The 16,364-nt window shown below is 33.3% G+C and overlaps 1 protein-coding gene across 5 annotated transcripts in view; it reads left to right on the plus strand.

The window, feature by feature from the left end:
* Positions 1–16,364, plus strand: part of LOC119076567 (integrin alpha-PS2) — a 56,909-nt gene that overhangs the window by 8,712 nt on the left and 31,833 nt on the right. For all 5 annotated transcript variants that reach the window (XM_037183357.1, XM_037183358.1, XM_037183355.1 and 2 more), the window contains exons 3-4: positions 1,097–1,224; positions 11,002–11,099. In XM_037183357.1, coding sequence (XP_037039252.1) covers positions 1,097–1,224; positions 11,002–11,099 — 226 coding nt within the window. The remainder of the gene's footprint in view (positions 1–1,096; positions 1,225–11,001; positions 11,100–16,364) is intronic.

A 16,364-nucleotide genomic window follows, 5' to 3' on the forward strand; every position in this document is an offset into this window, starting at 1 on the left:
ATACAGTCAACGTCAGTTGAATTTAGACATTTGGTTCAGCTGTTTATCAGCTGGTTCACACATACAAACAAAATTTCTTATACGGATGAATTACAGTGTGAAATTCGACATGTTTTCTGATTCAGGATTTGTTGTGGTTTGTAAATGATTCCACAAAAATATCATTTAGCAAATGAAAATGTATTTTTTTAGTATTTCATTCGTGATGCGTGCGCGTGACTAACAAATATTCAGAAAACAAGAATCTAGCTTTTCATTTGTTTAACGAAATACTTGTGGAATCAATTTCAAATCAAAACAACATCCAAATCAGATCTCACTTCTAATTTTTCTCACTTTTCTCTCCCTGTACTTACACGCATGTGGTAGTGGCAAAACCTTATAATAACGTATGAGCAGTTTTGTTTCTATAAGTGTAACAGCTGAGAAACAGCTGAAGCAAATTCATGTCGCAATTTCACTTACGTTTACTGTACTGCAACGTTAAGATTTTTTTCTTAAAATAACGCCTTATGTCGAAAAATAGTCAATTCTCGCAAGCGACAGAGACTGGGATGAAGATCGAAACGTAATATTTGGAAAATTATGAGATTGACTGAGTGACTCAGGATTGATGGGTATGGCTTTGTGAAAATCGATGAATGGGAATGATTGGAAACTTTAACGTTACATAAACTTTGTTTTATCAGAATTAAAAAAAAAACCTTCGAATCTACATCCATATCGGCACAACCTTCAATAAATCGTACAGTTGGTTTTTATTTGGTGAATGCATCGTACAAATAAAATAATTCACCAGAAATTCTACAAAATAAAAATAAATTTTATTATTTCATAGCACCATATATGGCATGTGGTTTTTATTTAGTAGTTCCAATAAATGTTGTCTGGCTGTATATTACATTATGAGTGATTCGATAATAAATCGTTACGACAATGAAAGAAAACGACCGATGACTGTCGTCCTCTTCTGTTTACTTTCGTTGGTTTTATTAATTCGAATTGAACTTCGTAGAACATTAAAATTCGATAACAAAAATTAATTTACAAAAAGTCGAAAAATAAAAATTTAAATTCTTTCTCATTTATTTTACAGGGTAATTGTAGGTGCTCCACAAGCCGACAACTCGGTATTTCAACCGAATGTTATTCGAGGCGGTGCGGTATACAGATGTGACATAGCTGACGACAATCGTTGTTCCATCATTCCGTTCGATCAAAATAGTAAGCGTTTTTGAATCCTTTAACATTGGAAATTCATTTTTGTTTTCTCTTGATTTTGTTGTTTTATTCATGATATTCCAAAAAGTCATGTGGTCCATTCATTCATTTTCCATTAAAACAAAAATAAACAGAAGAATAATTCGTTCATACCACAAGACACCTACTACAAAAAAAAAAAAATTAATGATACAATATATACGTACGACCTACACGAAATAAACGAATATGACGAAATCTCGTATAAATGCAGACTTTCAATAACAAACATATGGTGTGGTGTGTTTGGTTTTTGTTTGATTCATTGAATGATTTCTTAAGAAAAATTGAACAACAAGGTATTTAGTGCGCGGTTGGCTACAAAATCGGATTCAGATAAATTTGTAAATTGATCGTACACGTACAATTGTAACGTTGTTATATTGAGGTATACCATGTAATTCGACGGAAACCTCGACAGTAGAAACTCATTTTAAAGCAATCCGAAAATGGTTATCCGAGAATGAAATATAATGTTGAGGGTGGTAGACAAGACAATAAAATAATTTGTTTTATTGAAAATCAGTATTGTGCACGATCGTGCGATTGGAAGTTACTTAGTTTTAGCAGGATACTCAAGCATCCGCAATTATTTATTAAGTTGAAAATTGAAATTTATTATCGGTGTTAGCGGATAGATCGACACAAAGCCTGGTCCGTAACAAGTTGGTGCTCAAAGAGGGTAGCTCCTTAGAACGTAGCTCCTTAGAATTGTTTACATACTGGAGCTACGTGGGTCGTTGTAATCGATATATTTTTTACGGAAAATAAATGAAATGAAAGTGGGTCGGGGACGCTAGAAAATATTCACGCTAATAGGGTGCCTTTGTGAATATTTTCGGTGAATCCTTTGAGCAGTTACAAGAGCTACAACAAAGTATAATGCATTCAGTTAGGAGTCTAATGTCATTTATTTTAGAGTACTTTCAACTCGATTAGAGACGGTTTATATTAAAGTTGGCTGCAAGGTCTTAAGAAATCCGAAGAAAATTACTTTGCCTATCTAGTGCAACATTCCGTCTTCATCACTCATATCCGGCACACTATAGACTCGTGCTATGCTATAGCCTCCTCGGCTCTGGCTTGTCTTGGCAATAATTTTGGTAAAATTTCTACTATTTTCTCTAAGCATTGGTCAGCCTTATCAGAATACAAGCATTTCACAAGTGCAAGGGAATCTGTTATTTCTTTTGAATACTGTCGATTCGATAGCTGCGCAATCTTTTACTTCATTATTTTCAACATACATTTTGCTATATAAGAAGACAGAATTAATCCGATTTAATCGGATTTTTTTAAGACAACAGATGGCATAGTCCTAATTAATCCGAGTTCATCGGATTTTTTTGTCGTCAACAGATGGCATCCATCTGCAAAAAAATAACTTAGGTCGTCTCAGGGCCTATTTTTGACAAATTGACAAAAATTTCCAAAAATTGCGAACGTCCAAAAACCGTATTTTTCCACCATTTCGAACGGAAATTTTTGGCAAAAATAGGGCCCTGGGTCGTCTTTAGATCAGTGGTCTTGAAAATTGGTATCAATATTTATAAGGCGCTCAATATATGTAAATCTGTCGAGCCATCGACGATTTCCTTGTTTCAATAGATGCTGTCGACAAAATTAATATGTTGTACTAATCCACAGAACATTGATAATGACGTAGTCTTGAATGACTCATTAGCAGAAGGTAATAAGAATGTTTGATAAGGATGCGAAAGAAACGGAATTTCGGATATCGTTTGGTTATCAGCTAGTACAACAATTGATATCTTTTACATCTCTATTGTCCATAAGAGATTTATTTACGTTTGAGGGAAGGTAAACCTTTTTCGACTATATCCATCTGTTTATCTATGACGATGACAAAAATTGGCGATTAAACCTTGTGAACCTTTGTAATAAGAAGTCATTCATAAATGACGTCCTCACTGTTTTGTGATCTGCGACATATCCTCCCCAGCGTCCAATTCCGCTTACCTTCATTAAAACAGACGGTCACTTTCGGAAACCCCTGCTTCCCCTTAAAAAAAGAAGAAAATTCAAGGAATCTACGACAAGATTCTATTCCAATAATTTGTTTTTATTACATATCCAAATTTTTCATAAACGATAGGTGATAGGTAATTGACTAACGAATCAGCGTCGGTTGACGTAGACTATTATTACTTACATTAATAACTCAACTACTTAGAATTATGTGACCAACTCAATTCACCTTTAATTTATGAGAATATGACGAATCTACTAAGCACAATGCAAAGCAGTTTTTTTATTGGTAAACAATATTTGAATTTTTTGCTGGATATCGTATATGGCTAGACTTCACCTGTAGAACTACATCCAGTTTTATTTTAGAATTTACACCCTCTCACTAATGTTGGACGTCATTTATGAATAGCCCCCCAAAAACATTTCATCCCATTAATCTTTTGAAAATATTCAGATCAGAAGAAGTAACAGACCCAATATTTATACTTGTGATATGTTTGCTGTTTGCGAAAGGCTATAATCATAACTGATCAGATACTCGATTATTATCCTCAATGGTTTCTTTCTAAGTGCATGCAATTACCAGATGATTAATTTTTATTGTAGATACATTCTCAACTAAGCATTCGACAATGATTAGTCTTTCTTGCATACTTTATCTTTATTAAAATTTATCTAATTCGATGTTATATTATTTGACCTAAAATGCAAATTATTTTTATCTGTTTTCATGAAACTTTAAATGTATTTTCGTGCATTTCTTCGAAAAGAAAACAAACATCAATCCGGCCAGTCGGATGAAATCAACATTTTATTTCTGAGTAGGATGACCCGTCTGATGTGTGTTGTTTTTTTATAGTTAGTATGAATATATAAATCTCGTTATGTATGCATGCAGGTATACATTTGAAATTCGTATCACATGCATCATAAAATTTGAATGCCGAATTTTTTATTATGTTTAAGAATGCTGAAACGGTGTGGTTGATTATAATAAAATGTTGATAAATCGTATGCAAATATTGTGTTGGTGGATTAAATTCGTTGAATTGTTAGCGGCTCCGAATAATAACCGAATGGCGATAGGGTTTTTGGTTTCAAAACGTTAAATTTAATTAATATTACTCTCTGGCCACATAAATTGTATGGCCGGATTATTGATTTTTGTTTAGCCGTTTTAATGAACCTCATCCGGAAGGATATTCGATGTTTGGTTAACCGTCTAGACAAAGATTGTGTTGCGTTTATGGTTTGTTGTTATTAGGGAGATAACAATGTTTTGCTTCGCTTACATTGTTTTCTCTTCTACATGAACCCTTCATGAACAGACAAGCGCAAAATGTGGCTCGTGACCTTTTTCAACATTTTATGAAACTCATTTTCGTCAACGCTCACGGGTCGTCGTGATCTCTCAACCATCATGGCATATTTTCAGGAATTTAAATCTTAAAAATTCCTTAATTTGTAAATTCATAAATTTAGGAATTTTAAGAATTTTTTTAAGAATTATATGAAATTTTTAGGAATCAAATTACGAAATCTTTTACTTCGTTAGTTTACTCATATATTCTACTATGGTCTATTCAGTCAATCGAAATTTCCAATCAAATTACTTAAATTTATATTAACAGTGAGATTATGGTAGGACTAAACGATCGTCCCACCTCGCAAGGCTTGAGTACGCTCCAATTTTAAGCAAAAAACAATTTAAATAAAACAAACTGAAGAAGCTTGCAAAGAAACATTAAACAAAAGAGATTTCACCAGATAAGTATCTGCGACCTGCTACTTCCTTGCGGGCGAGTGCACCATGCATCATCGTACAATATAAAGAGAACAATTAACTTTTATTAAAACAATATACAATTACTCATTTACATAATACGACGGAATAATATAAATATTTTTGATTTAATAATGCATTGAACGTAACGTTTTGTGTATTGTTATGAAGACAGTTCGGTGTCTTTTCTCTAGCAGTAGTTTTTTTTGATTTCGTGTAGCACAGTCGTTATACACCGAGTAGGTAGGCTGCCCAAAAACATATATTATTCCGATTGTGACCACCAACTACGAATCACGATCATTGTTTTTCAAATGAAAATTGTGATAAACATTCGTAGATAAAATTTCAAGTGGAATTAAATGTAAATGACGGTTTCATACCATCGAAAGATTGCAGTGAGTCTGCTCAAGATTAAAATGATACTGCAAATAATTTTAGAAACGGATTATTCAGGCAGATCTTTACAAGAACATTTTCTAACACCAAAACTTCATTCACAAAACCGAAGTTTTTGAGAGAGCTTAAACGTCCATTTTTTCCTCGAAGCCCATAAATGAGCCTATTGACTTTCAAGATAATCAAGGCCTTTTCGTGCTTTTAACATCTATCACAGAAGTTTGAAAGTCATCTGCTTTCATAAAGGATAAAAGCAGAAAAGTCAATTTGAATTTTTCGGTCGATAGCAAATACAAAATTAACTGTAGCTACACATAGCATTGCGAAAAATACATCATTCGTTTGTGATTTCTACTTCCTCTTCGAATTTGGCTTCTTTAGTGCAATTAAAATTGTCACAGATGGTCAGTTTATCACCAGAAGTCAACCCTGCCCTACAACGCATAAAAAACTTAGTGCAAATGAGATCCACCATTTGAGGGGGGATTCACTCAAAATCTTGCATCTCTTTTGCACTAACTGTTTTATGCGAAGGCCAGAACTAGTCTCTGACGTCTTTTCAACTAAACATTTTAAGGAGATGCTAAATCTATTACTTCATTGGATTTAACTTACAGTTTGCGATGTAAGATTTCATTCACCAGATATATTCAGACCCAATGAATGGAGCAGATTCTATATAATTTAACTGATGATATGTTTGACGTCTGTGAGTTGAACATTATGTATTCCGTACTGTACATTGTTCGTGTAAAAATTTCAACAACAAAACTTCAATTCATAAACATATAAATCGCAACCACGACCTTCATTCAACACTTTAATTTTAAGTAAGTCAAATTCATCACGACTGATGCAGAGTGTTGTTGCTGGTATATTATAATAAGCCAGACGAATAGCAGCATAATATTGTTTTAAATACATTTACATAACACGATCAATTAAATGCATCTTCAAACCACTTAAAGTGTTGTTAAATAAGTTAATTTTTATTCTTCATTGGACTCATTTTCGTTTCAACACATCCAATATTTCCATATGCTGATCAATTTTAATAAAAAAAATTACGATTGACACAGAAATAAAAATGTTTTTTGGGTAGCACCATATAAAAAGTGGCTGTAGTGAAGACATCTGTTTTTATTAATTTAAGATAAATCGAAGTCATTTCTATGTTATCTTTTGCGTTTCATCGCGGTGCAATTTGTGATACCAATCTCTTCATTTAAAGTCCATTTACATTTGAATCGTTTTTTATTGGCTCAACTAATTTCTTTCCTTTTAAGTAAATCGCATCGCTTAGGTTCAGTCGTGTAAAAAATGTGCGTCACAAAAACGGCCTATTTTTCGGATTTTTAAAAAAAATACTTTTAATAATTTTATAAATTAAATTCTTAAAATTTTAAGAATTTAGGAAAATTATTAAGAATTTTAGGAATTCAATTCTTGTAATTCTCAACATTCTTAAAAATTATTCTTGACTTTTAGAATTTTTGAAAAAATTCAGATTTTTTAAGAATTTAAGAATTTAAATTCCGGAAAATAGTCCCTGCACAAAAAATGCCAACTTAAATAAGTTCATAGACAATGTCAGGCAATCGGAGAAAAACATTAAACGGTAGGCACCTAGAAGGTGGGATGTTACGCTATTATAACTGCAGCAGTGCATACATATAAATTATAACATGAAGCTCGAAACAAAGTCATAAGTTGTACATGCAACTAATCCAATATATATTTCATGCTGAACACCGGATGATGTTTTATTATTATTCAAAAAAAAGAACGAAATAATGAACCATCAACCATAACCATATATCATAAAATGAAAAAGTGATTTAAATGGTGCCGAAAGACAAAAGGCGCTTATGTGTGTGCTCCAAGTGAGCTGGAGAGTAAAATATTAATAATTTTTCTTTTGTTATTGTCGCACGTTTCATGAATAAAATTATTGTGTTGAGACGTTTGAATCGTTTTCAAATAAACAAACAGATGTTGGGCAGACCATTGTTTAGGAAATGACCTAAGGCCAGGGCTTATTATTCGGAATTCTAATTCTTGAAAATTCTTAAAAAATTTTGAAAACCTTTGAATCTGAAAATTTTAGGGAATTTGTACTCCAAAATTTCTTAAAAAATTCGTGAAAAATTCCTAAAAAATCCCAAATATTCTCAAACATAAAATGAAAGCAAAATAAAATGATCGATTCTGGTTTTTGACAATCGAAATTCAATTGTCAAAAACCAGACTCGATCATTTTATTTTGCTTTCATTTTAAGAATGTTTAGAAATTCAAGAATTCACAAAATAGGAAAAAACTTTCGATCAATAAGCCCTGTCTGAGAATAATATGTGGCTTCATTTTTAAGAATTGAGAAACAATATTCGTGGCGCGTCAGTAATATTCGAATTGATGTGATACCACCAAGAAAGTTTGAACTAGAACAATTGTCGTTCTGGTTCAATAAATAAAAGTTCATCAGCCGTTTCAAACAGCTTTGCAATGCAAAGTTTGCATAGGGGCTTTTAAAAATCCGGCTTTAGGCAGCCAGTCCCACCCTACAGATAACTTATTCCATATTTTCACTAAAAGTCCTCCAATTTGCAGGAATGAGAAAATATGAATAACAAACCGACCTCAGTTCCATGTACTTAACGACTTGGTAATTGGTCACATTTAATGACATTTTAGTTGGTTTTACCTACAACGCCTCATATACTTACAGTGCACACCTTTCACGTAGTTGGGTAGCAGATTTCTTCAGTAAACTTAATCACAATCGGAAAACTAGGAAACGTTCTAACTACAAAATATTGACCTTCCTATCTGGAATTGTTATTATTATTGTTGCAGAACAGAGCCAGTATACTAATACAAATCACCATTGATAAAATTTGAAGTAAGATCTGGTCTTGTTTGTGGGGCAATTCAATTCGAAAGAATTACTATGAGAGCCTCACAGTCACAGAAACGACAATTTATAAATAAAATACAAAACTTGATCGCCTAAACAGAGTGATATTCACAAATTGCTCATTTTATTTATCAATGAAACTGTGTGGGATGAAAGCGAAAACATGAAATATTTAATGATGATGATGAAGCTAACTGAATATATAACCACGTAATATACGTTCGGATGATCGTTCACGATTAGTAATATGGAATTCAAACACTATAATACGAAAGCCATATAACCAATGGATTCTTCAAAGTAAGTTTGCTGTTTGTACGATTTTAATATTATTGTTTGTACAGCAACGATAGAAGTTATTTTGTCCAAATAAAATTGATTCAAGATTGCTGTACAGGCTGACGTTAAGAAATCATTCGTAAATAAATAAAGTGAAACGGAGAAAAACCTCTGCGCAAAACATTTCTGACAAATTAATTTTTTTTCAATTTCTGCATTAATGATGCACTTCATCCATGATCAAATCGATAAAAATGAATGAAATTTCAATTATCATTCAAAAGAAAATTAGAATCGAATTTCAAGGTTGCATGGAGATAAGTTGCGAGAAGAAGAACCGATATATAATGCGATACACACCGGAATAGATCATAAATGTGTGATCAATGAAGAAACCGGTTTTAAATTTAACAAAATTGTGGATTTTAGTTAACGTGTGAACATCGTTCCGCGCTTATATTGTTTATCCGACTCATTTGTAGTAGATGGTTTGAGTTCATAAGTTATTGAGATGTGTTTTTATTATGAATGGGACTGTGATCTTTCTGGTCCATTCGATCATGATCATGGAAGAGCAGGATGTTTGTATTGATAACAACAGCTTAATTTTTGACCTTCCAAAACTCTAATCAATCTATCTACGGAATAAGCGATGACCTGGCTAGGGAACTCTAATACACCTTAGGGTGCAACCCTTGAAGCCAGTAATATTTTACATTTTGCTATTGAAAAACGATTTCAGAACGCCCAGCTTAAGATACTAGCTACGGTGCTACTAGAAATTACGCTGAAGCAAAGACTTTAGTAACCTGAACTAATCACCGTTAAGCGAGTAGCAAATGTGGGAATTATTTCGGTCAGACGATTAACAATTGCATTGTATCGAGTAACAATGATACGTTGAAGTGATAAGAAGCAAAACTGAAATCTGAATAAATTATTTTTATCGAAACCGGGAACGATTTGAGTTTCCATTTATCTAATCATTCCTACATGGGGGCTCGTCCGAAATCGACATTCCTACATAAAGACTAGTATCGCAAATAACAATAGGCGGTCAAAATCTGAATATGATCGTTATAATCTCGATTATAACTTTGAAAAAAAAAAAATCTTTGAAAATTATGTCGAGGTTTGTTCATACTTTGGTACGATTTTCGGATACAAGTATTTTTCTTGGACGACTCACGAAAATCCAAAATATCTGAAGTAAAAAACCAGTAGTTGAAATACATCACAGTTTTCCCAGCTAAAAATACCATAATCATGATCATGTTCATTGTCTTCATTCATTCATTTTTTATAGTGAACAACTTGAACAGAATTTTAAGTTAAATAATCTCTATCAAATCTAGGACTAAATCCATGCATTATTCAATTGAATGGTTGGTACTATATATTTATAAGGATTAGTAAATCAATTGTCAATGATTTGTAGAGAAAATCATTCACTTAAATTTTCACACTTATTGTTAGTTGAGGTTCAAACTACTTTAGAAAATATTGTCACATCTCCAAAATGAACTCACCTGTGGGTTGTTGATAAATGTGAAATAGTTACACTTTCGCGCATGGTAATCGTACGATCGTATAAAGATGTGTGATCAGTTTTGTTTGTATGAGTGGATCAGCTGAAAAACAGCTGAAAGTCTAAATTTCAATGTTCCTATTCATGTGACACAATTTTCGGAGCAGAAGTAAGACCTCTAGCATAATGTGCATTTTCATTTTAAAATTTAATGTAGCACACAAGTCACGTCACGTCAATTCTACTTTTTTTTTTAAAACTATATCACCAACTAGTAGTGTTATGTAGTAAAGATTTTTCAAAAAAAAAGAATCGATCGGAAACGGCTTCGATATTTTAATGACGTCTGATGTGATGAATAGCTATCACGTTTCGGTCGGCCAGATGATTGGAACCTATTTCATTAATGTGAGTAAGTAAGTGAGTAAGTGCTATGGAAAATTCTATTTTCTATCGCGAAAAGCTCGCGAAGGTGTAAGTTTGATAGTGCCAATAAACTTTATCGGCTCTATTTCGGTTGCATTAAAATTGTATCAATAGTCAAAGTGAATTTTTTCAACGAATCTCCAATCGGATTTGACTTTTACACATAGTGACCTAGCAAACCACGCTTTTTAGTGTAGTTCTCACCGAGGGGGTAAGCACTTTGATTAATCACTGGCCAATCACCGGCTAATCAGGTTAATTAAAAAATCGTGCGTGTGCTTACTCCATCAGTTCTCACATCCTCACTGTTATCTTTTTTATGGTTTAATTCTTTATCTTGTAGTACACCACTAAGTCTGAAGACATCGGACTTTTTTAGGCAATTTTAAAAATTTTCTTCTTCTTTCATTCCAATAAAGGTAATCAGTACAACGATAAGGGCGAACAGATTGATACGAAATCAGGTCAATGGTTTGGTGCGACTGTATCCAGTGCTGGCATCGGCGGACCTATAGTGGTAAGTAAAATTAACCGTTTTCATGGTTAAATCTGGCAATGTTTGCTGGAGGGTAACCGCATTATTTTTTTGTGTTATTGATACGGCTTAAATGTACAAAACCATTTATCGAATTACCGAATCCGTGTTGTTCAAACATGTTTAAACGAAACGAAATGCAAACAAACCCATAAAAATTTTCGTTTCCCCCAGTCTATAATATTGCATATTGTGTGTTGTTTTTATGTGTATAGTCATTATAGCCGAGGCATATAGTCTTGATGCGGTCTCAAGCGATAAATTTCTTCTACACTTTTTTAATGTCGAGGAAAATGATTTCTTAAATGACATTTAATACGAATTGGGTCATTTTAATGCAATGCTTTTGTTTACAACGTTACAATGTCTAACATTATATACCTACCGCATGATACGTTGATTGAGGAGCTGCTATAAAAGAATAGAGTGATTGCAGTCTCATTGATTATATTTTTCTGATTATATTACCATGGTATAGACTCGGGCGTTACACAGAGGGGAATACGAGGTTTGATTGGAATTTGTTTAGGGATTGACTTTTTGTTCGGCAACAATTGCTTCGCTTAGTGTCAGAATTGAAGGTAGGCAGAAGTAGCTTTTTAGAGGGAGAAGGTTTTTGTATGTCACATTTTGTAGATTTGATGCAGTTTTACGAACACTGGGGAGCCAATTCGTAATTTTTCGTCATCTCATCCCTCACTCTTTTACCTTTTACCACAAATATTCCTACAAACAAAAGTTTCTACAGTGTCCACAAAAAGTCTGAAACCAAACTAATTCCACAGTGACTCCCGCTTTTTCTCTGTGTATGATGTATACACAGGAGACATACTGTTCGATGTGTAATAGGTATACGGCATGAGCAAACATGTAATTTTCGTTTTTAATTAAAAATTGTACTTTGTGGTTTCGATGCTAAAAGAATTAAATTTCATCATTTTTCCAATATGCACGCCACTTAGCAGCTTAAGTTTACCTAATTAAACACATCAGCGTTGTGTGGGAACAATTTGAATTTTTTTCAGTTTTTTTGCTGTGTGGGCTGATTGGATTTTTTGTATGATTGAAAACGCATTCTGAATGTGTAAATTTTTGTAGCAAATGCAAAGTATCAGTTTTTCCGTTTCAGCTAACCAAACAAGCAAACAGTAGATTCGTGTGATAAAACGTTTAAGAATTTTTATTTCGAAAAAATAGGTCGTAATCAAAGGTTAAGTTTATATATCACTCAAGTGCGGCTTGACTATAGTCAGAGCAATGCTCATTGCAATCCAAGAAAATCACTAATTAGGCCACGAACACGACAAGTTAATCAGCCCCTATCGTTTCATCAAACTTAAATTGATGTCGTCTGCTCATTTAAAAATTCTTTCATTACGAGAATTCATAACCAATCCAACAAGACCACTTCATTATCATGTGTGAGCAAAATCACTACTCGCCAACTGAATTAAAATTCCGAAACAGGTGAATTGTATACAAACGCAGTCTATCAAAAGAAATTAAATATCTCGACGGTCAGTCGCGCACTGACTGGCTTCAATTCAAACCCGTAATGTCTCCGGTATAGAAGATCGTATCATTTTTATTGTCTGACTGTGTGCATCGCATAAATTTCAAAACGAAACAAATTGCATTCAACGATAATGAATATAAAGAATAATGCGATTGTTTTCATTATCATCACGGTTTTCGTTTTATTCGAGAAACTCAAAGAATTTATGCATTCAATTCACTTATTTTGATGCGTACAGTTATGTGCTCATATTTATGGGGGTTGATGGTCGATCCCGAGACCTTTATGGGAAAATTAGCGGGAAAACAAGTTTTCTTATCAAAGGATTTTTTTCAACTTTTTTCAAGATAACGAGGTCGAGGTCGGTTTAAACAAACGCATTGGTTGGCAGTAGTAAAATTCATTGAAAGAAATTTCTTGGCAGATCATCTTGTTTGTGTCGAAACAGAAATATATATAAAACTTCGTACACAACAATCGTATGCTTGAGTTAGAACATTAGAGTTACCAAAAGAAAGTCGAAGATAACGTTCGGTGGGGATTAAACGAGCATAAAAGAAAAGATTTACAGTTGACGCCAGTGAAATTTAGACATGAATTTGCTTCAGCTGTTATTCAGCTGGTCCACTCATACAAAAAAAGCTTGTATGTCGTTATACGGTTTTACCACTACCACTTGTATAAGCAAATTTTGTTTGTATAAAGCAGCTGAGAAACAGCTGAAGCAAATTCATGTCTGAATTTTGCTGGCGTCAACTGTAAGATGTGAATCAAAGTTTTTTTTTAAACATTTCACTCAAGAACAGTGTATATCACACAATTGTCAATAAATCTCTTACTTCTTTGTTTAGAGTGTACACTTAACAAAATTACTGAAGTATCACTTTTTCCTTTTCAACAGATTCTACATAATTTCTAGATCCACAAATTTGACAGTCTTGATATTGAATGGTTTTTTTGGTTTTTATCCTAGTAAACTGGTCGTCATACGTGCGCGACAAAAAATTCAAAAATTTCATAATTTTATTGACAAGTCTTTAGTACCAGATCTATTACTTCACTAGTTACACATACACTTCAATTTACAACAGACCGTTATTGTCGATAACAAATTATGAATGTAACGGTTAAAGTGCTACATGCTCGCGGTTACTAAATCTGGCGTGGCTGTCCTGTCTGGCTTCTGCAAGTTTGTTTGTTTACACGTACAAACGAGTACATACGGCTATTCAACTGTTATCGATAACGACGACAAAAATAATGACAAGTTATGGGTAATATGGTTCGTTATATAGTAAAATGTATCTTAAAACAATTGAAGTACAAGATTTGAAATCATCCGATTGAAAATACTTTGATAGATGGAAGTAATAGACCGGATAATAAGACTGGTCCTATGCTTTCCGTCTGCAACAGGCTAGTACTTTCCAAACACGTACGAAATATAGACACTAAAACATTCACCAGAGTTTTGCTCATTTTATTTTTTTTATGTACCCAATCAACTGCTGGCTCAAGCAATTTCTAATAGAAATTAGCAGTCGTATTTTTGGTACACGGTATCTGAACGATCACAACTTAACCTAGTTAGTTCTCGATTAAAGTTAGTGTTCCGCGTTTAGTGTTCTAAAATTGGAATTCCATTTCAATTATCGTTTTTTTTTTGCCTTTATTGACACATTATCAGAGCTGCGACCTAGTTTTGTGTTAAAGTTATATAATGGATTCGCATATACATTTTTAAGATGGGTTGGTTGTTGACTACAGCGGGTATAAATAAGATTTAACGATCGATTTCAATCGAATATAATATGTGAATGGATCCCGTTTAATGTGGAGAGAAATGATTGCCGGGCTTAACATTGGCTTAAAATAAATTATGAATAAACCTTTCAACGCCCAGGATATTTTCATAACAGATAGCATTTCGTTTAAAATTACAAACATCAACAACAAACAAGGTTAAATCAATTGACCACTGAAACCATAAGCATCACATTTGTATAACCCATCAATATATTATACAAAAGGCAAATAAAAACGGCAATCATTCAATTAACTTTTATGATATCGTTTGCGAACGAACGCGAAACACGCAACCATAATAATATTTTTGTAGCTTATGTTGTAGGGCACAACATGGGTGATGATGATGGTCTCGGCTGGTTTGCGGTGTACATAAAACCAAACGAAAAGTAAAAATGCGTTCGTTTATAATAACTTGTTAGGGTTAGATGTTTCGAATGCTTTCGTTTTGATTTTATTCCGAAATTTTGTGCTTCATCATTTTATGATTTCTTTATGATTTGTGCGAAAAATGTTATCTGTTCGAATGATGTGTAGACACGATTTATTCATTGCCAGTCGGAGAGAATCAACGACCTTGATTGAGTCGATGTGGAAAGAAATGCCTGTGTGTGTAATGTTCCGGTTCGTCCAAATAGAGACCCATCCAGTAAGTCCATTTTTGGACACGACGAGATTTTAATACAGTGTAACAAAATGAAAAAAAAAAGAATTGATCAAAGATGCACCAACAAGAACTGTAGTATTACTTAGGCTTAAGGTATAAATAATTTCAAGAATCTCTTCTTTCATCCCATACAACAACCACAGTCGTGTAAAAACAACATTTCTAAGAATCTACCCAAAAACGCGCAAACGATACATAATAGCGTACATTTATATCAACGATATTTTTGTATGTTGGTGATGACGAACTGGTTGATGCAACAGTACCGTTTCGTTTTATATTCAATTCGAAAATAAACGAGTTTACACCTGTGTGAGATGTGATTGCAATGAAACAAATTAATAAATCTCTTATAATTATCATCAAGATTACGATCATTTCGAGGAGATGGGTGTGTTGGGTATAGTTGGTGATCGAATGAAATTGGATACTTTACATAAAATTTAAACAGCTACTTCGGTTGGTTGTATATACTAATAAATAAAACATCAAAACCGTTGATGTATTGTAATGGGAATGTGTAGATAATTCTGAATTGCGTAAGATATTTGCAGAAAAAGAAATTATGGAGAAAAGTCTTTTCGACAATCAGTAAATGAATTTCGTGTGCAGAATTAGCAACAGCTGTCGATACACCAGCTGGTGCACAGTCACATGAGAGCTCTTTAGATTTGTTCACATTCTTACTATTATTGTTAATGCGTAAAAAAAACTACTCATACAACCACATGGTGGATAAACACCTGTTGTTATTCTACACAAGATATTCATTTACTGATTGTACATATAAAACACCAGAGATGTTCTTTCGCTATTGATGACGTCGGGAAGTATTTATTTCTTAATAATTCCTTGCCTAAAGGCGTTTCAAGGATTACTGCTATAAGATATAATTCAAATGATGACTTTATGACACATCACAACAAAACAAAATGTAAAAATATGATCACAGGTTCTCTAAGAACAGGATAAGACACCCACGAAGGCAGGTAAATTTCCAGTACACTCTTCTATTTTCTAGGTTCGGGATCAACTAAGAGAGGTCAGAACCTGGGTTTTTAGAACGTAGGTTCAGTCAAACAGGAAATAGTGGCAAATTCTATGTTGCGACAAATTTTTTTAGTTCCAAATTATACTTTAACAACGCACAACAGCATTTATTTTTACATGCAACAGCAACGATAACTTACTCTCTGACCTAAGACCTTTAGAAAAAATTGAATCAAAATATCTTACTAATATGTACCCAAAGAATATT

The sequence above is a fragment of the Bradysia coprophila genome, unplaced genomic scaffold, assembly GCF_014529535.1.
Source record: "Bradysia coprophila strain Holo2 unplaced genomic scaffold, BU_Bcop_v1 contig_232, whole genome shotgun sequence".
Classification (NCBI taxonomy): domain Eukaryota; kingdom Metazoa; phylum Arthropoda; class Insecta; order Diptera; family Sciaridae; genus Bradysia; species Bradysia coprophila.